The sequence below is a fragment of the Thrips palmi genome, unplaced genomic scaffold, assembly GCF_012932325.1.
Source record: "Thrips palmi isolate BJ-2018 unplaced genomic scaffold, TpBJ-2018v1 HiC_scaffold_2, whole genome shotgun sequence".
Lineage (NCBI taxonomy): Eukaryota > Metazoa > Arthropoda > Insecta > Thysanoptera > Thripidae > Thrips > Thrips palmi.
The window spans coordinates 6270781-6297658 of record NW_023144629.1 but is presented as its reverse complement, the minus strand read 5'-3'; the positions used below and the strand labels follow the sequence as shown (position 1 = coordinate 6297658).

At 60.5% G+C, this 26878-nt stretch overlaps 1 protein-coding gene across 1 annotated transcript in view; it reads left to right on the top strand.

Annotated features, from left to right (window-relative positions):
- LOC117646713 (neural-cadherin-like) overlaps window positions 1-26878 on the top strand; it is an 85392-nt gene that overhangs the window by 47639 nt on the left and 10875 nt on the right. The window contains exons 3-5 of the mRNA XM_034387844.1: window positions 8652-8767; window positions 16957-17121; window positions 20593-20730. Coding sequence (XP_034243735.1) covers window positions 8652-8767; window positions 16957-17121; window positions 20593-20730 — 419 coding nt within the window. The remainder of the gene's footprint in view (window positions 1-8651; window positions 8768-16956; window positions 17122-20592; window positions 20731-26878) is intronic.

Here is a 26878-nt window from a genome sequence, read left to right as displayed (position 1 = left end):
TCCACGCGGGCGTCTGGGGCAGCCCGGAGCAGCCTGGAACAGCCTGGAGACGGTGGGGGACGTATTGGCCCGGCGCGGCAAAAAGCAGCCCTCGGACCCTAATTCACGTGGCCCTCTTTCTTTTCGTCGCCCTTGGCCGGCGGCAAAGGACACTCCTTCTGGAGGCTGCGTCGCCACGCCATCGCGCCGTCTCTCTCACAGCCCTGCGGCACGCCCCGCGAGTGCGAGAGAGAGTTCGGACGCGGCCGCCCTGTCCCTTTCGATGACGGCGGACTTTGCGACCGCGGCGCGCGAGCGGGACGGCGACATGAAACGCGCCCCTTGGTCGTTCAGGAAATGAAAAGAGGGGCAAAATGAAATGGATACAGACTTTTGCGGTGGCGTGGCACGGCGTGGCGCGGCGGGCCACCGAGTTGTGCAAGTTATCCCCGCGAGCGGATGCGGCGGCCGAGTTACGAGGACCGGTAGAGGTGGCGCCGCTTCCCGCCCCCCTCCATCTCGGCCTTCCGCCCCCGGCCAAGGACGCGCGGAATATTCGAAAATGTGTGGGATTTGGCTGCGCTGCCGCCGCTGCCGCCCTGATTCACTAGCATCCCGGTAATAGAAGACGCGGTTTCCTCCGGAACGCTTCGGCTGGTTGCCGCCAGGGTGCGCTGCTGCTGTGGTGGTGGCCGCCCAGGCCTTGTTCGCCCCTCCACTGCCCTCGGGTAAGACAGGCTGACTTCGGTCGCGACACGTCTACTTCCGCGGAGAGCGATGCAGTGAAGGCGAAACCCAGTTACATAACGGCTGGTTTAATCAGTGGGCAAGCGGAGACAGAAATTGGGCGCGCCCCAGACATGCCGACTGTGTGCGTTTCAGGGAGAGGGAGGGGCAAAGAGCGCTGGGTCTGCCACGCGACCGGCCTTACCTCACAGGCCCGGAATATAGAGCTCTCCCGCGGGGACATTTACATGGCGGGACGGATATGAAAGTCAGGGCAGCGTAGTGGGGCTTCGCTTCGGCTGCTTCGGCGTGCCGGTGGGCTTTTCATTTCTGGGCTGCGCGTTCGTTCCGAACAGCGTGGCTTCTCTGTCTCTCCCGCTGGGGTGCGTGAGGAAGACGGCAGGTTCGAAGATGCCAGCTGCTTCGCACATTGTTGTTACCTGGCAACCGAGCGTGTACTCCTCTCTGTGTTGTCTAATCTCAAGGCGGAAGCAGGCTGGCGGGTGTACGGGTGGAAAATCTAAATTGAAATTCAGAGTCGCGCTTGCTGTGTCGAGGCTGGCAAACAGTGCCTCTGTTGTCTGGTCCCAAGGCGGCGGGCTGGCGGCCCTGGCGGGGCGGGGGCGGGCGGGCCCGGCTGGTTGGCTGTCTTTGATGTCTAATGCCCTGGCCGTGCGCTCCATCGTCCTGGGACGATTTGGCCTCCGCCGTGGCTCCGCCGGCTCGCGTCGCTGAGCTGGCGGTAGGTCGGCCTGCCTGGGCGGCCCGGGCGGCCCGGTCGGCCCCAGGAAGCACGAGGACGACCTCCGCCACCGCCGCCTATAACCGCCCGTGTTTTATTGCCCTCCAATAACCCATTTATCGGGGCGCCATATCTCCCTCGGAGCGTCGTGACCCCCACGCCGCGGCGGCCACGTGGCGGTGTAGGTCGCTGCCGAGGTGGAAACGGACCCGCGCATGGCCTCGCACAGTGGGCCAGAAGACCGACGCCGGTGAAAACTCTGGACGCGTTTTCAGCTTTTGAGTCGATAAGCGGGACTTCAAACGAACAGTGACCCCACTTATGGATTCCTCGTTCGGAGAGCAATTGGCGGGATCAAACGTTCGGTTCGAGTCTCATTCAGCTACTCTGGAGCTCTAAACTCGTCCAGAGTTTTGGCGTCCTCCACCAGTCTTCTGGCCCACCGTGCCTCGGCCGCCGTGCCACTGCCTGCCACGCCCCCCGGCGCCGGACCGAGGCGAGGCGGGGCCCAGGCCACTCTCCAACTTTCTCTCCCCCTGCGGCCTCGTCCTGCCTCGGCCTGCCTCGGCGCGGCCCACTAGTACTATTATTTTCCCCCTACGATGACGTCATAAATTGGGCAAAGGTGCAGAGGCAGTGGTGCATGCCCGCGGAATTGGACTGGCGGCACGCACGGCCTCGGCCCGGGCCTCGTCTCGTGGTTCCGTGCCCGGGAATAATTTGCCTAGGGTTGCCGACCACGTGACCGGACTAGCAGACGACGCGGCGCACACGTCGTGCAGCCTGGCCTTGTTCCCGAGATGAATGATAGCCGAGTGCAGGTCTCGTCCGGGAGGCAAAAGGGTTTTGCCCCAGGCCCCCTCCCCCTCCTTGCGCCCCTCGTCCAGAACCCTAATCCGCTACTATATCACCCTCTGTGGATTTTCCACTATTTTTCCCGCCTCTGGGGTGTCCCTCCCCGTTGCCCCGCGTCTCGGGCCGTGCCCGCCGCGCATGCCTGCACCGCCCCGGCCAGGTTGCCTCAGGTCAGCGACGTACATGCTCTGCTCGCTCCGCTCCATGCGCGCCCGAGAGGGGTTTAGGGAGGGGGCCGCCTGTTGTGCCGCGAGGGCGGCGGGGTGGCAGGCGGCGGAAGCCTGTTGGGAGTCCTCAGCCCTTTGTGGCGTCTTCTTCTTCGGGACTGGATCGCTTCGAGCAGAAAATGGGGAGAATAAGCGGAGCGGAGTGCCATGCTGTGGGGGGAGGGGGAGGGGGAAAGTTGAGGGCGGCCGGAGCGACAGGGCAGCAGCACGTCGCCGCGTCACGCGTCGCCCTTGTTGGACTTTGACCCCCTCCCGCTGGTTTCCCTCCCTCCTTGATCCTCATCCGGCCCTCGTCCCCCTTTTTTTCACCCCCACCCCTTCTCCTGGCCGCCGCCACGCCACCCGAGACTGCCAATATTAATCCCGTAAAGAAATTGGAGTGCAGTGCAGCAGGAGGGGGTCCCCGAGAGCGACCGCGTGTGCCAGCAGAGCCTGGAGGGGGGGGGGGCATCTCGCGGATAGCTCTTAATTTCCTGGCGGCGGAAAGGGAGGGGCTGTCGTCGCCCCGTGCTTTATTAGACATAACAGGGCCGTCCGTTGCAGTGGGGCGACGCGCCGCCCACACTGCCACGGCCTTTCTGGCCTTTCATGCCTCCTTGGCCGTGTGTGCCCACACTGTGGGCGCGGAGCGTGCGGGGCCCGATATCGGCTGCTGCGGCGCGTTTTGATGGCGAGGTGCGCGGCAGGGGTCTCATTTCGAAGCGTGCTGCGAGCCCCCTTCAATGGGCTCTATGGAATCAATGACACGGGGCGTTTTGACCCAGAAGAACGAGGCTTGGACTCGACCACGTCTTTCATGATGCTGGTGTTTGTGTGCTGTTAGGGAGAAGGGGTAGGTGTGTGACTCTGCCGTCCCCCCAACTTGAACTGGAGACCCGGACTCGGGGCTACAGGGTACGCAGCGCTCGCATGCGCTGTGCTCGCCTACACTACTCGAGCCGTGTGTGCGGCGGCGACGGCGGCCTGGCACCAAATTACCACCTCTGGGCCGCGGCGCTGCGCCGCTGCGCCGGGTTCTTTGATGTGCCCCATGCGCCCCGTGCGCCTCATTCACACGCGCGGGGCGCACCGCTCCGCACCGCTCCGCCTAGCCTCGCGCGGGGCCTTTGCGGGAACCTTCTTTCAGCCCTGCCTCCCACTAGCGGGGCGAATGAATCGGGCGCCGCCAGGGCTTCGCTTTGTAAGGCCCGGCGACGTGCGCGTTTATTGAACTCGGCCGCGCGCCGCTCGCGGCATGCTGATTCCGAAGTGCTTCGCCTCGTCCCCGCGCCCCCCGCCGCCGCGCCCGGAACTGTGCGAGAGAGACTGACCGGGTTGCTGACGGTTGTTGTCCCAGTGCAGGGCCGTGCAGGCCGGCGCCCCCAGAGGCACTGCGGGGGGAACAAGCGGGTCGTAACCAAGGCGAGTGCCGCACCCCAACGGTCCCCCCGTTTAGGTGTCTGTACGCCGTAAACCGTGAACGTTATGAGGGCTGGGATTATTTAGGAATGGGGCTGTGCTGTGCGTTTGTGCTGTTCCTCCGTTGGGTAACAGCGTAATTCAGGTGTCGAATTCAATACCAAGGCCTTTGTGCTCAAACTGATACCAGCAAATGTCGGCCTGTTCAAAGCTGCTCATCCGTAAAGTAGCCAGACAGTCTCACCTGCTACACATCGAAACACTTGGGCTTTGCGCATTCTGCTTCGTGCGCAGCGCTTGAACAGCCCTCGCCGCTTCTTGGAGGTGCTTCGGCGCGCTGCACCGGCAGAGGGCCTCGACGAGAGAGAATTAGAAGGACCCCTAATGCCCTTAGGGGTGGCGGGCGGGGCGCCGGACGGGAGAGGGCGCACCTTTTGTGAATAATAAAAATGATAAATTAGTTTTCTCTTTGCACGGCAACTAACTCCGCACAGACTGCCTTTGTCGCGCGACCTGCGGCACGTCCGGGGCGTCCATCTCGAAAGCGATCTCGAAAGCGATCTCGAAACGGACCTCGATCTGAGAGTCCGAGTGGAGGGGGAAGGCCGCCACTCGCAGCCTCGCTCCGGCGGTGCGGGCGTGAACCTGTTGTATGTCTTTGCCGAGGTACAGGTGCACGGGGGCGCACGGTTACGGGCAAACTTGCTGGGCTCACGCGCCCCCGCCGCCCCGCCGCGCTGACGGCGTGCTCGACGCCCGCACGGCTCCTGTACACACGCACCCTTCCCCCTGCCCAACCCTTCTCATCCGATCTCCGCCCTGCCCGATCCTTCAAATTTGATCCCGCCTCCTGCGAGCCAGGCCTTAACCAAATCCTTCCCCCATGCTTACATAGCTCACCGACCTGCCTCGCGCCAGAACGTCACCAGCTTCACCTCCCTGCAAAAAGCTAATTGGTTTCCACCAGGTTGTCTGCCTTTTTGTCTTCACTCTCCAACCCCTTCGCTGAAACATAGTTTGTCCCGAGTAGGGGCCGTGAACTTACCCGGGTACCTCCGTTCGGGCTTGTCCAGCCGCAGCCCGTGTTCAACTCGCCCCTTCTCCCGGAACCTACCTCTTTCTTATTGTTACCTCGGTCCCGAAACTTGCTCCGCTCGACGCCTTGCATACCCACCCCGCGGGGGCGGCAGGGGACCCGGCAGCGACGTCGAGGTAACTCTGTTACGGACTTGTTTTGAGTTCGTCAGGCGGCGGAGACGTCGCTCGGAGACGCACTGCCGTACGTGCTCACTGCATGCACGCCGTGCAGCGCGGTGGCTGCGCGGCCCTGCAGCGAGCCTCCACCGCCCCCGCCCTCTCGCGGGGGCAATTACAACTTGGCGGCTGGGGTTCGCGGCAAGGCGGAGCGCGGAGCAGGCGAAGCAAGGCGAGGCGCTGCCAGTTTGCCGCCGTGGCAATCCGTCCCGCCGAGCCGCGGAATGAAAGCGCCGCGCGCTGTGTGCGTGGATTGTGTGCGCGCGCACTTCGCACCGCCACTTCCACCGTGCAATCCGCGGTGCACGCCAAGAAGACAGTTCGTTATGCACATTCAGAGGAGGTGACATTCGTCACTTTTCTCTAGAATTTTGACTTGTTTTGAAGTCACATTCATTGCGAAGAATCTCTCGAAGATATTTTACTAAATTAAAAAGTTCAAGGGATATAGTGTAAGCATGAAATTCCGAACTTTGTTTATTTCTAGTATCAAAGTGTTCCTTTTCGCCAACGAAATTCATGAAAAATGCACTTTTCAGAACTTTGCCTAGCCTGATCTCGCACGTGAACGAGGTGGCGGCTCCACGAATCTTTCCCATATCCTTGAACATTTTCGCCCCATTCGCACGGCAACACCCCGTTCCGTGAACTCCCCGCGGACGACGCGCATGTCTCTTCACTTCCTGCTCCTCTTACTCACGCGCGCGCGCACACACACATACGCACACTCACATTCTTTCCGGAAGGTGGATGGGTGCTGTGGTCTCGTATTTCTGGCATCTTGTCACTCCTTGGAGACTCGGCGTCCCCGCAGTCCTTTGCAGTCCGTATGTCTTCCGCGAGAATGGGTGAGGGGGAGGGCGGCTCCCTGGACCGCGACACTCTAGTTTCATCGTGCACCTCACTCGTACTGTACCGCTAATTGGGTGCCGTATTAACATCTCCGACCTTTGCCGGGCCACAGCTCACGCTGCGCAGAACAGGGGTGGGTTCAAAGTGGTACAGCAGGCCTTTCCTCTTCTCTTTGAACTCTAGAAATCCGCTTTAAAAATATGCAATCACCCTAGCTCTGTAACGGCCCAGCAGGTAGGCCATAAGCACCATTATTCCCCTCCTTCTGGCCCATTCGCCCTTGGCTAAGGACCGCAATGTCCGGCGTGCCCGGCATGGCGTTACATGTGGGCGGTCACTGAGGGGGGACCTTGGTCCGCGTGGTACTTGTCAATGGGTCGCCGCGTATTGCCCCTCAGAGTGGCCGCTCCTGTCCTCCTTGCCGTAATTCCACTTATTTTTCTCTGCCATGCCGCTCTGTCATCCCGAGTGCCGCGAATATTTCATTGCCGCTCGGCGTCCGGCCGGCCCCCCTCTCATGTCGCCTCTTGTACGCCGGGGCACCGAGTATTTCATTATCCCATGGCCATGGCTGAAAGTCCAGCCTTGAACCCTGAACCTCCCGCATACTTGTCAGTGACGTGGCCCACGGCGTCGCGCCAGGCTTTGGCACACTGTCCCGCTGTCTCGTCCGGCGTCTCGTTGAAAGCCCCTGAGTCGTGGCAGAGCGACGGTTTTCCGCAGTTCCACAATAATTTCCGCCTTGTCCTCGCTGCTCTTTATTTGTCCGTTTGCTCGCCATCCCTCTCTAAAGACAAAATCCAATTAGCCTTTGCCGTGTCGCGCCTTGTCACGGCCAGCAGGCTTGCCGGGGGATTCCGGATACGTCGCTCTGTCTCTCTCGCTCCTCCGCGACAACCCTCATAAGGGCGACGGAGACACAGCGACGAGACGACTTTTCGGAATTGCTCGGCTGCCGTGCCTGGCCGTGCCTGGCCTCAAGCAATATCGCGAGCAGAAAGAGTGGAGTGCGCCACGGCCCGCCATGTCAGCCTGTCTTATTTAATTGCAAACCTCTTTGGGGACCGGAAGACATCAGGGCTCCCAATCTGCTTCTGCCCAGGCCAAGAGTCGCTCTGTCTCTCTCGCCCCCCACCGGACACCCCATGAGCGCAACAGAGACGAGGGTGACGTAACGACTTCGGAGAGTTTGCAGTGGCATCTGGAGACGCTTGCCTAGCGGGTGGACACGCGGCAGTGGCCGTGGCAGGCGCCTGTCATGAGGAATGCACTCTGTGCGTCCTGGAAACTGGGTCGCCGTCGCAAGTATTCTGCATCGCAACGAGGGAAATGCTCCTAACTTTTTCAAAGCATCCCAATTGCACGGTTGAATGGCGGAATGCACGCCGTGCATCGGGCATCCTTTTTATTTGCCGTGTGGGGCGTCGCCCCTTCCCGGGGAGGCCAACGGGTAGATCGTCTTATTCGGCAGGACAGGGCGTTCGTTTTCGCCAGAGGGCGTCCCACTCTGGCCGGGATCATCTTGTCTGACTCGTGACCAGGAAAGGGAATAATGCATAAAGCCGCTGGAATTAGGCCGGCCGCAGGGAAAACTCCAGGGCGGCTGGGCTCGGATTTAAGGGGGCAACGTGCCGAAAAAGGAACCCACCTTTAACTAAAGCCTGCCAAGAGAGCTCGAGTAATCATTCCGTGCATAAACTACAGGGATACACTCGCGAATTAATGTCGGGCACACTAACACCTCGCGATGGACTTAAGCGGAGTCTTGTTGTCCTAAGGTCAGAAGGCCACAGAGAGTTTTGTTTCCCGAGAATAAATTTTCTGCTTTTCCGATGCGATGCGGCGCTCAGTGCACTAGATGACCAGGCGGACGCAACTCTCGCCTCGTGAAAATTGGCATCGAGTTAAACTTTTGACAGTGCAAGGGCTCAAAATGTGTCTAGAGCCCCAACAGCCCTCTCCAGGCCCCCTCCACCTATTTTGGTGTTGCTGGCCCGGGGCGACTCGTGGCTAATTCGGATGGCGGCCTTGTTTGCATTGTGCGCTTAGTTGTGCCGTCGGGGCCGGGCCTGGGCCAGCCTGGGCAAGCCTGGGTCTGACAGCAATGACGTGCATGTCGGTCAATGGGAGTGGGCTAGCTGGCCAGCACCCTCGGGCCAGCACCCTCGGGGCTGGACCCTCGGGTCTCCCCGGCGGACACAGCACTGCACTCGGCGGCGCTGTCGCGTATTTTAGCGGCGGGACAGTCAAAGTTTTGACAACCTCAAAATTTCCTCGATTTTATCACCTATGCATTGCAGTCCCCAGTGCTGCCGAGGCCCTCTCCTGGCGTCACTCTGTCTCTCTCGCACTCGTGCAGTCGCCACCAGCCCCTCACATGACGTCGCGCAATCTGGCCCTGGCGTCTGAACAAAGACCGGGCGTCCGTCAAGCGTGACACACTCGACTGCCGAGTGATTCCGTCGCTCCGTCTCTCTCACGCCCCCACCCCGCGCCCCTGGAGAGCGAGTGAGACAGAGCGAGGCACCACTGTTCTGAGGCGGCCGTCCGGCCGGGATGATGGACAGCTCGTGTGTAATGGCGCGTGTGTCTGACCGGGTCCGTTTCGTCTGTTGCAGCGTCGCGTATTCGATACGAGATCACAAGCGGTAACATAGGCGGCGCCTTCGCGGTCAAGAACATGACCGGCGCAATCTACGTGGCCGGCGCCCTGGACTACGAGACGCGCAAGCGGGTGAGTCACTTGTTTACTTTTTGTTGTTGTTGTTGTTGTTGTTGCGTGTTTTTTGCTCTCGTTAGTTGTACTTCCAACCAGGTCAGCAGCCGCAGCCGATCCTTTGACGCCTCTCCGTTGTAGCATGACTCACACAATTTTCGTTCCTTCTCTTTTTCAGTGATTTTTCCCCAGAGTGTGTGTTTATTTCCACCCTTGCAGGCGGTTGTGTTTTTGTTTTGTTTTTTTGGCAGTGTGATGAATCTCCCCCGCGTACTGCAGGCCCCGTGATTGATTCGTTCTGGCGCTGCAGTTCCCGCCTTCGGTTTATTGGACACCGACTGGCTCGACAGAGTGTGTCTCTCCCTTATGCAGCCGGAGAGGGGGGCAGCCACGCCGGCGGAACGTTGAATATGTGATGCCAGACCGTCTTCGTGCCGCGCTGCGCCGTGTAGGCGCCGGCTTGCGGCGGGCTCAGCAACCCCCCCCCCCCCCACAATTTCATTTTCCATTTTCCCCTGCGCTCCTCCTATGCTCTTCCCCCTTTTTAGTGGAAGAAAAAGTGCACCGATCATTTATATAGGAAGCCTGTAAATCGCCGAGGAGCCAGCCAGGGAGGGCCCCAGCTGGAAAGGAGTGGGGGGAGGGGGGCACTAGAGGGGTGGGGGGAACCCGGTTGTATACAGAGTTATGCGCATCGGAATGAGAGGGCAACCCTTCTCCGTAGCCCCCCCCCCCCCCCCGCACGGCACGGCCGGCGAGGAAGCGGAGTCAGTCAGTCTTATCCGGCCGAACGGACTAATTTGATTTATGGTTCATGTTTTCTCCGGAGGAACGGGACGGCGGCGCTGCTGGGGGCTTTCAGGTCGCTACGCCCGTGGGCCCGCGGCGAGAGCAGCGGTGTGCTGCAGATGGCTTCAGTGAAACCGAAAGAGCACTGTAAAAAAAAATAGGAAAAGAAACCCCCCTGGTGCTCTTTATTTAAACTTTTTGGCGTTGTTTGCGTTACTTTTTTGATTTGTGCGTGCGTACGTGGCTACACACTGCAGGTGCGCGGTGCCCCACGGTGCCCCACGGTGTCGGCCATCTACCGGTGCAGCGGCGCACCGCAGCTCAGCGTGGCTGCGGTATGAAAAATAATTGGCGACGAGTGGCGATGGCGTCGGCAGTGCACGGCAGTGCGCGGCAGTGTCGGGGCGGCAGGGTGGCGCGGCTAATTTGAATACCACCTTTTTACTCCCTGGCCTCTTGCTTTTCCCGCGCGCGCGCGCGCTCTTTGGGCGTTGCGCGTGTCAGCCCTTCCCTTTTTGTTTTTGTTGCTTTTTAGTTGTTTTTCTGTTTCGGCGCCCGCACCTTTTCGCTTGTTTTTTTGTGTGCCGCGGCCGTGTTGAGTTGAGGGGGAGGGGGGGGGGCTTGTTGCAGTCAGGCTAGAGGGGCTTTCTCGAGCGGGAAATGATTGCCGCGTGAATCGGGTTCACGTTTACACTGTGCCGTGTTTTGCCTTTGTCTTTTAACGAGGAAACCTCTCCGGGGCAAGGGAGAGAGAGAGAGAGAGAGATATGCTACAACAGTTTTTGGTCGAGCCTCCAAAGCGAAATGGATGCGTTGGTCGGGGGCGGCTTGATTCCGCGAACAGAACCCTCGTCGCTCTGTCTCTCTCCCACCCGCACGGGACGCCCCTGGAGTTGCGAGAGAGAGAGACAAGCGACGAGCACGCGTGCAACGACGCATGGAGTGGCAAGAAAAGTGGAAATCAGGGAGTGTGGATTTAATTCGGCGAGGTGAGCCTCGACGCGAGGGTGGCACGGCAACCCAGCTGCTCCTAGTCGCCAGTGTGCTGGTTTCTTTGCTGCTGAGCGGCCCGCGCGCGGCCCAGGGGCGGCCCCAGGAAGGAAGCCGAGGGGGGACAGGGAAAGGGGGACGGCAGGCTGTTCGGGGCCCTTTGCTCTCGGCAGTCACACCGCACGCCATGGGCCGCCGCGGTCCCTCTTTGGTAGTAACGCCTTCTCAGAGGTCATAAACGGCTGCCGCCGGGCCCAGCCCGGCAGCGAGGCCAAGCCTCCAACAAAGAAGCTGTTTCGTGCAGCCAACACTGGCGGTGCGAATCTGCGTCAGGGCGGGACGGGGCGGGGCGGGGCCACAGCATTCAGTCGGACGCGATGCGACGTCAACCTGCTTCATTATACCGGAATTATCATGGCGACTGGTTTGAGTCCGCCGAATGGCGCCGAACGCCCCCGACCGAGCTGGCAGCGCTTTGAAAGGGCGCCCGCCTGTTAGGAACCCCGGCGGGGCTGGCGGGGCTGGCAGGCAGCTCGCTGTAAAAGCCCTGAAAACACACGGCTGGGGGCTTTGACGGGGTTTTGAACCTCGGTTTCCACCCGTTGCCGTCGTCCTGCAGACTGATTCCGAGAGTCCTTTTCGTCGCTCTGTCTCTCTCGCTCTCGTGGGGCGTCCCGTACAGGTGCGAGGGAGACAGAGCGAGGAAAACTGCTCTCGGAATGAGTCCGCTGGCGGCTGCCACCGCAAGCCCCCCGCCTTTGCTCTGCCGCTGCCTCGTTCCCGGTTCCCGCCCGGCGCGCCTCTAGCCGCGGCCAGGCACAGCGAGGCGGAGATAGAAATTAATGCAGTGGCAACTTGGAGCCGTCTCCTCATTTGCGCTTTTTCCCCCCTTTGTGGGTCCGGGCCGGTCGGGTTGACAGAGTATTACGGCTGGGGGACCGGGCGGGGCGCACCCGACAGGTGGCGATAATGAGCGCCGAAATCACTTTCTTTCTTCCTCTGTCCGCCCTCATTCTCTCTCTCTCTCTCTCTCTCTCTCTCTCTCTCTCTCTCTCTCTCTCTCTCTCTCTCTCTCTCTCTCTCTCTCTCTCTCTCTCTCCCCCCCCCCGGAGAGCCCTCGACCCAGTCCCTGGCCACCAAAAAGAGTGCCCCGAAAACAGTGCCATCCCGTAAAACTCTGTAAAGTCGCAGAAGGCGGGTCTCTTGGAGCGAAAAATCCGGTGTCGCTACACTGCAGTGCTGCAACGCTCGGCGCGACTCGCTGACCCGCTCGCCGGCTGTTGATTCCGCTGCCATCGTTTCGCTGTAAAAACAGAGCCGGGCTGAGTAAGTACACAAGATCGTTAGCAGCTTACAGCGCGGCAACTCCATCCCGAGAAAGGGGATGCTTTGTCGGATATTGTAGGCAAAGCTGGGCCCCGCCACGCCCCTCCTCCATCCCGGCCCGCCCCACCCCACCCCGCCCCGCCCCACCCCACCCCACCCCGCCCCACCCCGCCCCACCCCACCCCACCCCACCCCGCCCCACCCCCCCCGCCGCGCCCTCCCCGAATTTCCTGGTTCGGCCCGGCGGCCTGCTGCGTTGTCCGCCTCTTTCTCTCATTTTGTCCACGAGCGAAAAGCTCCTGTCGCCGCGGCGTGGCGTGGTGTGGAGTAGCGGGGCGTGGCGTGGCACGGCGCGGCGTGGCCCCGCCCGCGTAAACCGCGCCTTTAATCCCGCTAATCCGTCCGATGGTGGAGCACACGCCGCCGCCGTGTCGGTGCACGCCCAGTGGACTGAATCATGGCCCTTGTCATCGCAAACACGCAAACGGCAAACAAAAACGGGATAGCAAAAACAAAAACGCAGCGTCGCCGCCTTTTTATCATCATCACCGAACGGTTCGAATGGCCCGTGTTCGCTGCACACTGGCGGTGGGTTTTGGTGTCGCTCGGCTATCGACGACACGCCACTGGCTCTCTCTCTGTCTCTCTCTCCTCTGTGTGTGTATGTGTGTGTGTGTGTGTGTGTAGGTGTGTGTGTGTGTGTGTGTTGGCGCCGCGTCTGGCCCAGAATGTCGGCGGGGCGTTGGGCGGCGGAAGGGACCGATTGGCTGGCCCCGCTGGCCTCGCTTCATCGCGGAAGCATCCCATCCCGGTTCTCTGCGAGTCTCGAGTCGGGGTGTTGATACTAACGATTATTCCACGCGGCGCGCGTGAACCTCCTCCTCCTCCTTCTTCTTCTTCTTCTTCTTCTCTCCTCCGCGCCGCCATCAACGCCGTCGGCGAGCTCAACGACGAAGACGACGACGGCGCGCGAAGCCCTCCGGCCCTCCGGCAGCCCGTTTCCGGCGCCACCCTCGCCGCCTCCTCCTCTTCTCCTCCTCCTCCTCCTCCTCCTCCTCCTCGGCGCGCGTCGCCGGCTGCTGCAGACGCCTGCGAACGGGCGGGTAGGCACGCCGCAGCGCAGCCGTGCGTGCGAGGTGCGCCAGACGGGCCTGTTTGCCTACCTGCCAGGCGAGGACCCCGCCCCGCCCCGCCGGCCGGGCCGCACGGCCGCGCCACTGCGAGGGACGGCCGGACTGGGGCCCTCTGCAGACCGATTCCCAGCGTCCCGCTCTGTCCCTCTCGCACTCACGGGGCGCCCCGTGAAGTCACGAGAGAGACAGAGCGACGGAATGAGTCCACGGTGCAGCGAGCGTGCTCATTAGAATGGCCGGCTTGGCTTTATTTGTGAGGGGAGGGCGTGGGCGTGATGGAAATGGCAGACAGGAGAAACAGCCGGAACCCCTTCCCCTCCACTGCTAGGCCCAGTCCGGCCAAAGCACACCCGCACACATTCTGTCGCCATCTCCGCCGCGCCTGGACCCTTCCTTTACGACCCCCCCCCCTCTCCTGGAGGCCTGCTGCCGCTGCAGTGCAACGCAGTGTGGTGGGCACCACGCCGCGGCCACGCCGGCCTCCTGGATTCCCAGCCATCCTTTTCGTTTTGCCGGCCAACAAATGACCGCCACGGCCCCCCTCGCCGGTCCTCGCCGGCGTCCTTCGCTGCGGACTCTCGGCTTTCTCATGGAAATAGTGGTCATTACGAGCGCGGCGGGGCGGGGCGGGGCGGGGCGTCCCCAGCTATTCACCGAGCGTGTCTCGCTTCCGCGCCTTTTCTTTGCCATAATGTTTTATGGCTTAGCCCTCGCCAAGCTCGTCCTGCGTTTTAAACCCCCTCCCCCCCCCTTCCCCTTTGCTCCTCCGTGTGCTGATTTTTCCTCCCCCACTCCTCCTCCCCGGCCGACGGGACCGCTGCGCGGCCCATCGCTGCCGATCTTGGATTAATTAGCTGGCGGCAGTTACAAATTCGCTCTGTCTCTCTCGCTCTCGTGGGGCGTCCCGCATAGGTGCGAGAGAGACAGAGCGACGGCAACGGAGTCAGTCCGCCGGTCGAGATGGTGGTGGAGGTTGTGGTGGTCGTCGCCGTGCTCCGGTCGGACAACGGCACTCCAGACAGCACCAAGTTACGACCGCACCCCGGGGCTTGCTTCGGAAAGGGGTGGGGGGCTCACACCTCTGATACCGGTCGGTTGCCACGGTGTCATACCGCCGCCGCGGTGGTACCGCTGCTTGCTCGAGTGCTGCAGGCTCATTCCGAGAGTCGTCGCTCTGTCTCTCTCGCACTCACAGGCGCCCCCGATAGGTGCGACAGAGACAGCGCGACGAAGACGACTCTCGGAATCGGGCCGCTGCAGCCGCCGCCCAAGTTTCGCCGGTTTTGCCTGGGATTTGTGGCCGCGCTGCACCGCTATCGCGGGGCATCGCGTCCTCGCCGGGGCCTTCGGTGCCTTCGGGGCCTTCGGGGCCTTCGGGCCCACACTGCACTGGCTGGCCGCCGTTTACCTTGGCGACTTCGACGCGTGTGTGTGTGTGTTAGTGTGATCGAGTGTGTGTGAGCGCAGACTCGCTCGTGTGTGTGCCCCACATGCCTTTATGGCCGGCCCTATCTGTGCCCTGGTCGCCTCGATAAAGTGCCGCGGTGGATAAGCGCCGCGACTCTCGCCACTCCGGGACTCTCGGAATCAGTCTGCAGGAGTCACGGTCAGCCTCGGAGGCAGCCTTTCTGACCAAGTAGAACCGGAAACCGGAAACCCAGCAGTTTAGCGTCACGGACACGAGCTGCCGTTCTGTCCGTCCGTCCGTCCGTCCGTCCGCTCGCCCGCGTCTGTCGCGTCTTCCGACCCGCGCCCTTTGAGAATCCACTGCCCCACTCCCTTGTGCGCGCGACACTGTCCAACAGTGTCATAAGGCCCCCGCTTTGTGTGTGTGTGTGTGTGTGTGCGTGTTTGAGCGCGTCAACTTTGAACGCGACATGTTTGAGTCGTCATACGAGGGGCTGGTGCCCCAGGCTGCCGGGATCTGCACGGAATAACTTACATAAGTTGCTTTATGTGTTGGGAGGGCTTGCCGAAAAGGGGGGGGGTGAGGGGGTAAAGGGGGTGCTTCTGCTGTGTCGCAGCTGAGGCAAGGGGGAAGTTTGCCCTCGACAGCGGACATAAAAGCAAGCCCACGCCCTGCTGACCCTTCCTCACTCCGCCCCACCCCGCCCCGCCCCGAGGTCATCCTTTGCTCGCCCTTGCTCGCCGCACATACGCGCCTTTAACATACTTACGTGTTGCAGCCTCCTTGAGAGGGGGCTTTGCTTTCCGTTTTGAGTGCGGCGAGTTGTTTTCTTTCGCTCCCGCCTCTGAGGTTCCCGCCGCGTTCCTCTTTGCTCCAATTATTTCCCTCGCCGCCCCGACGAACACTCTGCGAGGTAGTCTAGTTGTTTTTAAGATCCGCTTAACGGCCGTGTAACAGTGTAACGGCCTCCGAGGAATCCGCTGCAGCCCGCTCTCTCCGCACATTGTAAAAACAAAAACAAAAGAGAACGCTGTGAAGCAAAAAGATTTTGTTAACTCGAGTGTTATCAACGAGATCTTTGCATCCCCCTTCCCGATGATTTTGTTCCTGCGTACATTTGAATGATAGCCGAGTGCTCCAGACGCTCCGTAAGTCTTTTTTTTCACAGTGACCTAATAGTTGTGACTTCCCGGCAGAACTAAAGTCTGGTAAAACGTCCGTCCGCCCCGCCCGGCCAGTCTCATTTTCGCTTCCGGAACTTTTTTACTACCCGTCGCCGTCTGGCGATGAGCTCGCTGCCTTCTTGCGGGTCCTGCGGCGGCGGACTGTCTCCGTCTCTCTCGCACTCATGGGGCGTCCCGTGCGGGTGCGAGAGAGACAGAGCGACGAGGAAGGACTCTCGGAGTCGGGCCGCGGACGCTACCGGTGTCCCGGGGAGAGTCCCGCGCGGAGCTGGGACGGACGGACGGACGGACGGACGGACGGACGGACGGCAAGGAAGCCGGGGGGCTAAACATGAAGAGCAGAGTAAAGTTGGGAGGGATCAGTGTATAAACTTTGTAGTGGCCTTTCTTTGCGCCTTTTTGGCGGGAAGCGCGGCCTGGCCGTCAGCGGCAGAGCGGCAGCAAGCGCAGCAGCCACCCCCAGGCTGCACCAGTGTGGCCCCACGATGCACCAGTGTGTCGGCAGGGTTGCCGATTGCACCGATTGCGAACCAAAGAGAAAACCGGCGCACTTTTTCAGACAAGGACAAACGATGCGTTAACAGTTGCGGGGAAGGAAACGGACAGACTTCGGCGACGCGTGTTGCCGCATTACGGCGATCGTATGACCGGAAGCGGAGGCCCGATACCAGCACACTGGTTCCGGAGAGAGAGAGGGGGGGGGGCCTCGGCGCGCAATCAGTCTTTTACTTCCAGTGTCGCCGTGTTTTTGATCGTTGCGACTTTACTACTGCATCGCTTGCCTTTTCCTTTTTTTATTATTCTTCTGGTTTTATATTTCTTTCCTGTCGTGTTTTCGTGCGCGCGGAGGAGATCCAATGATAAATGCGGCCTCGGTCTTTGGCGGCGCGGCGTGGCGCAACGCCACCAAACTGGCAAAGTTTTTTTTTTTTGTTTTTTATTTTTCTGTGTTTTGCGGGGTGGCGAGGTGGGACTCGAAGCCGCGCGAGGCATGGCTGTACCCTTACACCTGAAACTACAGCTTCTCAAAAGGCTTTTTTTACACGATTTTTAATTTACTGCGCGCTCTCTCCGTTTACCTATTTGCAGCTGTCGCCGTCCGTCTGTGCACTCCGACCTCTCTTTTGGAGGGAGAAATCGCCTCAAAACTTTCCAGACAGCAAGCAATCCAACGGGACTAGACGAGAAATAAGCGTGAAACAAATTGCCTAAATAATTAAAATCACGTTGTTATTTTTTTTTTTTGCATTTTCAGGAAGCTGATCTGTTTTTCGGCGTGCTGACCACCGGTTGCGGTTGCTCTCTGCCGTGCTGTTGTTGTTTGTGTGTTGGCTCTTGTTGTTGACGAGTGTTTCACCTGACCTCTCCCCCCTGCAGTACGAGCTGCGCCTCACGGCCTCCGACAACCTCCGCGAGAACTACACCACGGTGGTGATCCACGTCAAGGACGTCAACGACAACCCGCCCGTGTTCGAGCGCCCGACGTACCAGAGCCAGATCACGGAGGAGGACGACCGCGCGCTGCCCAAGCAGATCCTCAAGGTCAACGCCTCGCCCAAGGGCGGCTCCAGAGACGGGTTCAGGGGGAGGGGATGCTGCACAGGGGGCAGAAGACCGGTGGAGGTGGCCAAAACTCTCGACGCATTTTGAGCCCCAGAGTCGCTAAACAGGACTCGAAACGGGCGTGTGACCCCACCAATAGATTCCTCGTTCGAAGAGCAATCCATTGGAGGGGTCACACGTTCGATTCGAGTCCCATTTAGCGACTTTGGAGCTCAAAACGCGTCCGGAATTTTCACCACCTCCGCTGGGGCTCTAGCCCACTGTGCGATGTCGCGATAGTTGCCTACTAGGGGCGAAGTGCGACCTGTCCTTAGGAGTGGACGCCCCCTTCCCCCTGGGTCCGCGCCTGGACCAAGGCCTGGCCGCCCTGGCGCCCCAGCGTTGGGGGCTTGGCTGCGCATGCGTTGTCGTTGTGTCCAGCATGTCTTGTTTCCTTTCATTTTCTCTCGTTTTATATTTTTTAGCGTTTGCTTTGTGTGTATTTGTGGTCGATCCGTTGTTTGGCATGTCGTAGGCCCGTGTGTCTCATGATTACTTTGCCGTTGTGGTTTTGTTTCGTTTGTTGACGTTTTAATTCTGCTGATCTTTTTTTTTTGTTTCATTTGTTTTTTATTTTTATTTTGGTTCCATCGTTTGCTCTTCACTTTGTAGTTCCCAGTGGCCTGAATACCAAACACACAGGACTGTTTGGCACAGGGTCGTGCACTCATTTTTAAGTTTTTTTTAAAATGTGTTTTCTTTATTTTTTTGCTTATCAATTTTCTCGTTTTCTCATTTTGCCGGCCACCGTTAAATTGGCAATACAGAGGCTACGGCGGCGCGTGGGTGGGTTCACAGTGGCGCACGCCTTGTCCGCGCTTCGCGCCCCTCGCGCAACTTTATTTTATTTCGCCCCTGCAAATTTCTCGCCGCGAATAAAAACGTGAAACAAGACGGCGGGGGAAAGAGCGCCGTGGGCCGGGTGGCCACCCTAGCTCGTGCGTTTGCGCGCGCGCGCGTTTGGCCGGGGCGGTTCGTTTGTCATTTGTCCGGGGAGTCTGGGAGCCTCGCCTCGGCCTGGACGGGCACGGCCCGGGCACAGCCCACGCACAGCCTGCAGAGCTTGCCCCGCGAGCGGCATGCCAATGAGTGCCGCGCGGTGCCGCGAGAACAACCAGGACAACAAGTGCGGGAACAAGAAGGAAAGAACTGCAAGCGGCCAAAGCGGCGCGTGACCTCGACCGCGTTCGTTATTATTTGGGCCGGCCTTCTGTCTGTCTGTCTGTCCGTCCGTCTGTCCGTGACCCAGTGCGCCAGGTTGCCTCCACTGGTTTCGCCGCGCCTCTAACGACAAACCGATGCGCCTGCACGTGTATTCGCAGCCCATCGCTGCGCTGCCGCCCCCGGCCGCGCTCCCCCGCCGTAGCGCCGTAGCCTCTGTAGTTGTTTTTGTTGCTGCTGCATGAGTGCATGGTCTGACGCATGGCGTGTTGCGCAGTACGAGCTCCTCCTCACGGCCTCCGACTCCCTCAACGAGAACCACACCCACGTGGTGATCCACATTAACGACAAGAACGACCTGCCGCCCGTGTTCGCCAAGCCCCTGTTCGAGGCCACCATGCTCGAGGAGTTCGAGGGCCCCCATCCCCACCACTTGATGCAGGTAAGGTGCCCCCTCGCCCCCGCCACTTGACGCAGGTAAGGTGGCCCCTTGCCCCTACCCACCCTGGGCAAGTTTCAACACGGTGAATCCTCAGAAAGAGTGTTTAGCAGTTTCGAGACCAGGCAAGGCGGATTTCATTGAGTATCCTATACCTTAAACGGCGCGACGCCCCGCGAGTGCGAGAGAGACAGAGCGGACGACGGGGCGCGCTATGTCGCCGCCTCGGCCCGCCTCCGCCCCGCCGAATGAAAAGGAATTGATCCAATTAGTGCCATCCTGTCTGCTCCGCAAGAAAAGGGGAGGGAGGGGGCAAGATTTTGTTCTTAACTCGCGCGTCGCGATAATTATCCGCACCTCGTCTTCTTTCTCCATTTTTTCCTTCTTTTTTCTCTCTCTCTTTTTTTTTGTGGGTTTTGTCTTGTCTCCCCGGCAATGGGGTCCGTGAAGCGAGTGACCTTCTCCTTGCACGGTGTGCCTGTTCGCCCCGGTGGCCGTGGCGCGCCCTGGCGGCTTTGGCGGGCCCTCCCCTTCCTTTTGTCTGTCCCAAACGGTGTTTGTGGCCAGTCCGGGACGAGTCCGGGACGAGTCCGGGACCGTCCCAGGCCCAAGCCAACCAAGCCCAGGCCGTCCTCGACAGTCCACGACAGTGCAAGACAGTCCTCCCAAGCCGGTGGCAGCAGCGCTCCCCGTCCAAGTTGTTGCCGCCCAAAGCGCCTTTTTGTCCGACGGAGCGAACATCCCTCCCCTTCTTCTTCTTCTTCTTCTTCTTCTTCTTCTTCTTCTTCTTCTTCTTCTTCTTCTTCTTCTTCTTCTTCTTCTTCTTCTTCGAAGCGGGCGCGCGCAGGTAGCGGATACGAGAACAGTGACTTGTCGAAGGACCCGTCCGGAAACCCAAGTAGTGGCCACCAGTGGGTGTTAGCAGTGTAGAGCACCACAAAAATAGGGACTGGGCCCCGCGCGCCCCGCCCCGAAGGCGATCGGAGAGGAGATGAGACTGTTGATACGAGGGAAGGGTTGGGAGCCGACTTAAACTAGTCAGGAAGGGGTGGTATAGGGATCACGGCAAATTGTTTTCGTCTCCTTTTTTTATCCATCACCGCAGCAGCACTCGGATACCGAGCGATATATGTGGTGTGCGTTCGTGAGTCATGGCCCCAGCGGCATGTCCCCCCCCCCCCCGGTCCCACGGCAATATATAAGACGAGCCGTCGTCGAACGACAATGGACGCCGACTTAATTCTGGAGGGAAAAAGTTGCCAAGAGTAGCTTCCCCGAAGTTTGTGAGCTTGTTGTAGATGATCTCGTATATAGCAGCACCCTAACGATGTTTGCCCGGTATTCTAGTAAAGCATGTCACCCGCTGCACTAACCAGCACCCTGCTGTAGACTTTTGTGTGTTTGGTTTGTTTTCGAAAAAAAAAATACTCCCACAGTAGTAGTGGTTCACGAAATATTTAGTTCGTCCAAGGAACCACTCGATAAATAAAATTCTTTTGACATTGTTTAAGGAATTTCACGATGAGTATATGGCACGAACATCGAGTAGTTTCGAGGCGCACAGTGGGCCAGAAGACCGGTGGAAGCGGCCAAAACTCGCCGCTTTTTGAGCTCGCCAGAACCGAGTGTGTGACACTTCCGATGGATTCCTCGTCCGGAGAGCAATCCATTGGTGGGGTCATACGTTCGTTTCGAGTCCCATTTAGCGACTCTGGAGCTCAAAACGCGTCCGGGATTTCGACCGCCTCCACCGATCTTCTGGCCCACTGTGAGGCGACTCCCTTTACTCACTTTTCTCCTCGGCGCTGCAGGTGACGGCCACGGACGGCGACCAGGACCGGCCGCAGAACATCGTGTACTTCTTGACGGGCCAGGGCATCGATCCGGACAACCCGGCCAACTCCAAGTTCGACATCAACAAGACCACCGGCGACATCTACGTCCTCAAGGTGAGTTTCCGCGCCCTTTGAGCGCCACCCTCCGGAACGGGTCCGTCTCGGGGGCAATTTCGAGGTCAGGGGGTTGGTTGGCGGCGGTGGCCCCTCCGACCGCCCGGCCCGGCACCTGACTCCCTCTCCCTCTCGCACCTTCGCGGAGCGCCCCATGAGTGCGAGAGAGGCGAAAATGGACTCTCGGAATCAGTCCGCAGTGTAGCGTCTGTGACGAGACGAGACCCAACTGGCAACCAAAATTTCCACAGTGTGGCGGCTTCTCGTAGACCCGCGCGGAGCCCCAAAAAGGAGCTAAGAAACCCGTGCCGTTCCCGGCGGGAGAGAAAAATGCAACCGAACGGCTCCGCTTTGCGCAAAAGTGGTTCGCATTTTCGCCAGCCATAAAGGGCGGGACTTTTACAGGCGCCCGTTTGCCCGTTTGTGCGACCGTTGCCGGAGTGAGTGCGAGCGATTCCCTCGCCGCCTTGTTCGCATTCTCTGCGCTACCTGCGCCTTGCAGTGAACGGGCCGATACCGACGCTGTGTGTGTGTGTGTGTGTGTGTGTGTGTGTGCAAGCGTGCCAAAGGGGAGGGTGGGGGGCGGCGCCGTGTGAAAGAGTCCGACAGACGTGCATTTGGCCGGGGCTAAGAGAGAGAAAGTGTGTCCATTGTGTCAGTGCAGCCCTTATCTTGTGGACGCGCGTCGACGGGATTGATGAGGCCCACAATCGCCGGCCTGCGGTCTACCCCCCCCCCTTTCCCTTTTCCCCTTCTGGCCCCAACCCTTTCCCCCTCCACTCCGCGTCATCTTGCACCCCGATCTTCTCTCACCCCTTCGTTGCCCCTCCCCGCCCCCGCCTTTTTTTTCAGCGTTTCCTGGTCGCGATTTTATTTTAACCGCAGATAGGACGACTGCTGCTGCGTGTTTTCTGTTTCCATTTTGTTTTTAATTTCTGCACGGCCTGGCAGCCCCGCGGAAAGAGAGAGCATCGAATGGCAAAAGCGGACATATCGGATTTCAATATCATAATACTATACCAGTGTCGCGCGCTTGTTTTAAATGTTTTTTTTTCTTCGTGGGTTCGCTCTTTACTTGTTGTTTTGTTGTTGTTGGCGGGAACAAAAATAAGCCAACGCGAGTAAAGGCAAAGATTGCGCGCCTTTTTTTTTTTTTTTTTTTTTTTTTTGCTGACGCCGATTCGGTATTGAGGCGGGAGGGGGAAGTAGTGCAAGTGGGCGATTCCGAAGGATGTCGCTCTGTCTCTCTCGCTCCCGTGCGGTACGCCCCTTGAGTGCGACGGAGACAGAGCGAGGATGCGTGAGACACGGTATGCGCAAGACGACGTCTAAACCCCCTCCCCATCCCCTTTTCCACGTGCACACACCACCGAGTCACGCTCTTACGGTGTGGTTACCTGAGTCATATTTCCCGCCGGGCCATCATCGTTACCGTCACACACGCATCCGTCACAATGTCGTGGCGACCTTCCGTCACCCAACTCTTTCTCTGTCTGTCGTCTGTCCGTCCGTCCGTCGGGTTGTGGCGGCCGTGCAACGCCGTGACAGCTGGCGCTATCTGTCGGCCTGACGCCGGTACCTGTCACGGCGTTGCACGGCGGCCACAACCTGAAGGGCGAGACTGCGACGTTGCGGATTGATTCGTACAGTGTGGTGGTTCAATGCACAGTGCTCAGACCGTACGGAGGCTGTTCCTTTTGTTTGTGTCGCCTCTTTTTTTTTCAATTCGGTGTACTCGTTCCGGACTCCATGACCGTTGCCACGCGGTCCACCTCGGTGGCCGCACGGATGGAGGCGTGCGGGGTGTGGGAGGGGGGAGGGGAGGCAGTTGGCAGCGGCCGGCCGGGGCCGAGGCCGGGGCGATGGGTCCCCGGGGCCGATCACTTTGTGCCTGATAGAAACAACGGTCCCGACCTGCCACGGCGCGGCGACCGGGGGGGGGGGGGGGGGGGGGGCGTGCAGGGAGCAAGGCAGAGGGGCAGCGCAGCAGGCTGATTCCGAACGGGGCTGGTGTTGTCTCTCTCTCTCTCTCTCTCTCTCTCTCTCTCTCTCGCTGGTCAGTGGCGGTGAGGCGCGGGGCTCCTGGACGCACGCCGCGAAATGAGATTGCTTCTTGGTAGACAGCGCCCCCCGGCCCCCCGGCCCCCCGGCCGGTCCTTGCGTTGCCCTTGGCCTGGGTGGGTCGGCCTGGGCGTCCGCAAGCAGCCAGGGCCCACCAGGACCGGGGCAGCGGGGCGTGCGTTATCAGTGATAACGCCCTTCCCCTGGGCCGGCAGGCGGCGGCAGGCCTTGTCGCTCTGTCTCTCTCGCACGCCCGCGGGACGCCCCCCACGGGTGCGACAGAGACAGAGCGACGGGGCTAGCCTTCGGAACCGGCCGGCCGGCCTTGCTGGGATGGGCCCGGGAAGCCGCAAAGGTGTTGAAGGACCCCCTCCCCTTCCAGTGCCTTCCAGTGCGGCCGACCAGCAGTCTCTCCGCGCCCCCACTGCCGGGGAGGGGAGGGTGTTTTCTTTTTAAACGGAAACGAGAAGGCGGCCTCCGAAACCGGTTTCCCCGCAACACCCAGGGCTGTGAAAGAAACCAAAAAGTAGACAGCGAAAATCCGGAAATTGAAACTGACATTGACCTCGTGTTCAAAATATTGGTGTTGAAAGTTCAGCGTCAGCCTTCGTTTAGATTTTTTTTCACGGGTTTCTGTCAAAAGTCGGTGTTCCGGCCCCAGTAAGAAAAGAAATTCCACGAAGGATCCGCTGTAATCCTTTCATTCTCCCCGTACAACTTTTTACCGCGCTCCTCTCCCCCCCCCTCCAGACCGTGTTTTGAGCGCACCAGCGCAGCGCGCGCGCCGTCAGCGTTAAAAGCTTCCGCTGATGAATTTCTTCTCTCTCGAAAAGGGTTTTTTTTTTCTTTTTAACTGGGTATTTAAACCGCGGCAGCTGTATCGTGCAGCGCGCCACTTGTTACACGCGCAGCGCCATCTGTGCGCCGGAGCCCTCAACCCTTTCTCTTCAACCCCCCCCCCCCCTCCCCTCCCCCCCGCCCCCTAAAGGGTTCGGCGACCGCGGGGGCCGCTCGGTTCCGCAGCAGTTCCACTCCGTCGGTGTGTTGTCGGTAGCGCCTGTGAACTCCGGGGTAGGCAGCACAGCGCGCGGCCGCGTCGGCCGGGCCTGCCTACCCTCGACTTCGCAGGCGCTCCCGCCGCTCGGAGGAGTCGTTTCGTCCCGGTTCCCAGTTTGACCTAGTCCGAGCTCGCCGCCCTCCTGATGTGAGGCAATCTCGCAGAGAAGCGAACGCTTCCGACAATTAGAACCAATCGTTTGGGGGAGGGGAGGGGGAAGGCAGGAAAAACGACGAGGATGAAAAATGCGACGCGGAAACAAACCGCGCAATCAGAGTGCCGGTCGCAGCCACGCCATGGGCCACGGCACTGGCAGCGGCATTCCCGGATGGCCGGAATCATTCACTTTGATGTTCGGCTCGGCGCTCCACCGCTTACCGTGAAGCGGGGGCGTGAGCGGGCCGACTCTCTCCCCCAGTCGTCGCTGAATCCGCCCCTGCCGCTGCACCCCAACTTCACGGGACAGTGGACTGCACTGCATTAGGGATGCCGGCCGAACATTAACATTGAAAACCTCCAGCTGGGTGTGTTCTTTGGTTCTTTCTCTGAGCGCCGGCCGGGCCAGGGCCGGGGCAGGGCTCGCAGTGGTTCGCTGGGTCAGCGTCCCGGCGTGCCGGCTGCTGCCTGCCTGCTTTGTGACTCGGAGGGCGGGCGGGCGGTGGGAAGCTCTCTCTCGCACTCGTGGAGCGTGCCGCTGGGTGCGAGAGAGACAGAGCGACGGGATCCACCACTCGGCATCAGCCCGCCGGCGCCGGCCGCTTCGTAGTGCTCTGCTGGGAGCTTAAAAGCCGCCCCGCCCCGGGAGGGAACTCTTGGTTAAATTATTTTTCGCTCGTTTTCCGACGCAGGGCAGCCGGAAGGGTGCGGCGGTGGGGAGGGGGCCGGACAGCCGGTGCGTCGTAGCTCCACGCGGCGGACTGATTCCGAGAGTCGTTTTCGTCGCTCCGTCTCTCTCGCACTCGTGGGGCGTTGCGTGTGGGTGCGAGAGAGACGGAGCGAGGAAACGCTCTTCGGAAAGAGCGCGTTGCAGGTACCGCGGCGCCACCATGTCGAGGCGTGTTGTCCGATCGTGTTCCCCACACTGCAAAGGGCCGAGGGCTGAGGGCCGCCACTCCTGCCTCGCAGCCCTTCAGCCGCATATTGGAAACAAGCGGGTTAAAGGGAACAAGGGCGTGGCTCTCTCTCTCTCTCTCTCTCTCTCTCTCTCTCTCTCTCTCTCTCTCTCTCTCTCTCTCTCTCTCTCTCTCTCTCTCTCTCTCTCTCTCTCCCTCTCCCCCTCCCTCCTCTGTAAATATATATAGATATATTTATTTATTTCATTCGCCGGGCTGCTCTGTTTTTGTTTCGTTTTTCTCTCTCTCTCTCTCTCTCTCTCTCTTTTTTGTTTACTATTCATTTGGAGCAGATCGGCGAGGCAAGAAATCAGAGCTCGCGCCGAGCGTATTTGCATCGCCCTGTTCCTGCTCGCACTGTAAATGTCGAGCGTTCGCGTTCGTGTGTGTGTGTGTGCGTGTGTCAGTGTGCATATGCAGATAGATAGAGAGGACGCCGACTGGCACGAAATGCGGCAAGAGCAGAGAGCGGCCGGGGAAAGGGGGGGGGGGGCATCGAGCGCGGGTGTTGCATTCGCTATTGGATTTTAGATTTGAAATGTGCGATCCCTCCTGACACGAGGACTTGCGGCCGCCACGCCGGCAAGAGGGGAGGGGGAGGGGGGAGGAGGGAGTAGACAGGGTGTCAACGTATATGTATAAATGTCCCTAATAAATAACGGTATCGGAGTGTCCGGCGAGCGGCCCAGTGGTGGCAGTAGCCAGTAGCCTGTCCCGCAGTGGACCATTTGTCTTGCCCCCTCCCTTCCCCTCCTTGATCCTCTGCCTGATCCTCCTCCTCCCCCCCCCCCCTTTCCCCTGCATTCGTCCCACCACTCATCGCTCGGCGCGCTGTGTCGCGTTATGATTCGCCCGGCCCACGGTGTCTGCTGCAGGCCGCATCCGAACAGTGGGTCAGTCTCACTCGCACGCCCTGGCGGCGCTCGGCCCGCCCCGCGAGTGTGAGCGAGACGGAGCGACCTGCCGGACTCTGTCCGCCCGCCCACGCGCGACGTCCGGGACGGTCCGGGATGGAAGCGCAGCAGGGCAGCGGCCGCGGGCCGCGGAGCGGCGGCACACTGCAGCACTCACGGCACTGCAAGGCACAGAGCGAAGTCGTAAAAAAGTGTCGGCAAGTTTTAGTGGCGGCGCCTGCCCTGTCTCTTCCGCGTCCCAAGGACACGGCGGCGCGGGGATTTAAATGAGGCGGGGCGGGGCGAAGCCCTTTTCGCCCAAGCGCTCTGCTCCGCCACGGCGCGGCAGGACGCTCTGTCGTGTCCCCGGCACGCCCCGGGCACGCCCCAGGCACGCCCGTGGCACGCCTTTGGAGCTGCCACCGCTGCCGCCTCGCCCAGCCTCGCCTAGGCGACGGCTCAGGAGGGCGCGGCTGCGTTTGTGTCCCAATTTACCCCCCTCCACGCTTCCCTTCCGGCCCTTCGCAGTCCTTGCCCTGCCCCTCGCCACTTTGGGCCGACCCCGCTGCGCCCTGCCGCGCTGCCGCCGTGCGACTCGTCGCTCTGTCTCTGTCGCACTCGCGGGGCTCTGCGTCGGGGTGCGAGAGAGACAGCACCGGGCGTGCCTCGCCCCGTCTGTCGTCCTCTCGACTTGCATTCGCTGTTCGCGTTCGCTCGCGCGCCTCGAGACAGACTCGAGTCCCCTCCCCGCCACTCTGCGGGGCTCTCGGTGGTCTTGGCGGTGGCCGGGCAATCTCTTGCGGTTGGATGGATGGAGTGCTCTCTCTCCCTCGCTGCACCGGCGAGATGGGGATGGAAGGGAAGAGGTCCCGATCTGAGACCCGGGACGAGTCCCAGGACCCTCGGCAGGGCCCAGGGGGCGGGGCTGGCGGGGCTGGCGGGGTGGTTTGGGCGACAGCTGCGCACTGCGCCGCGCTACTGTGAAGCGACCTTTCCTCTCTGCGACGCGGCGACGCTGTGCTGAC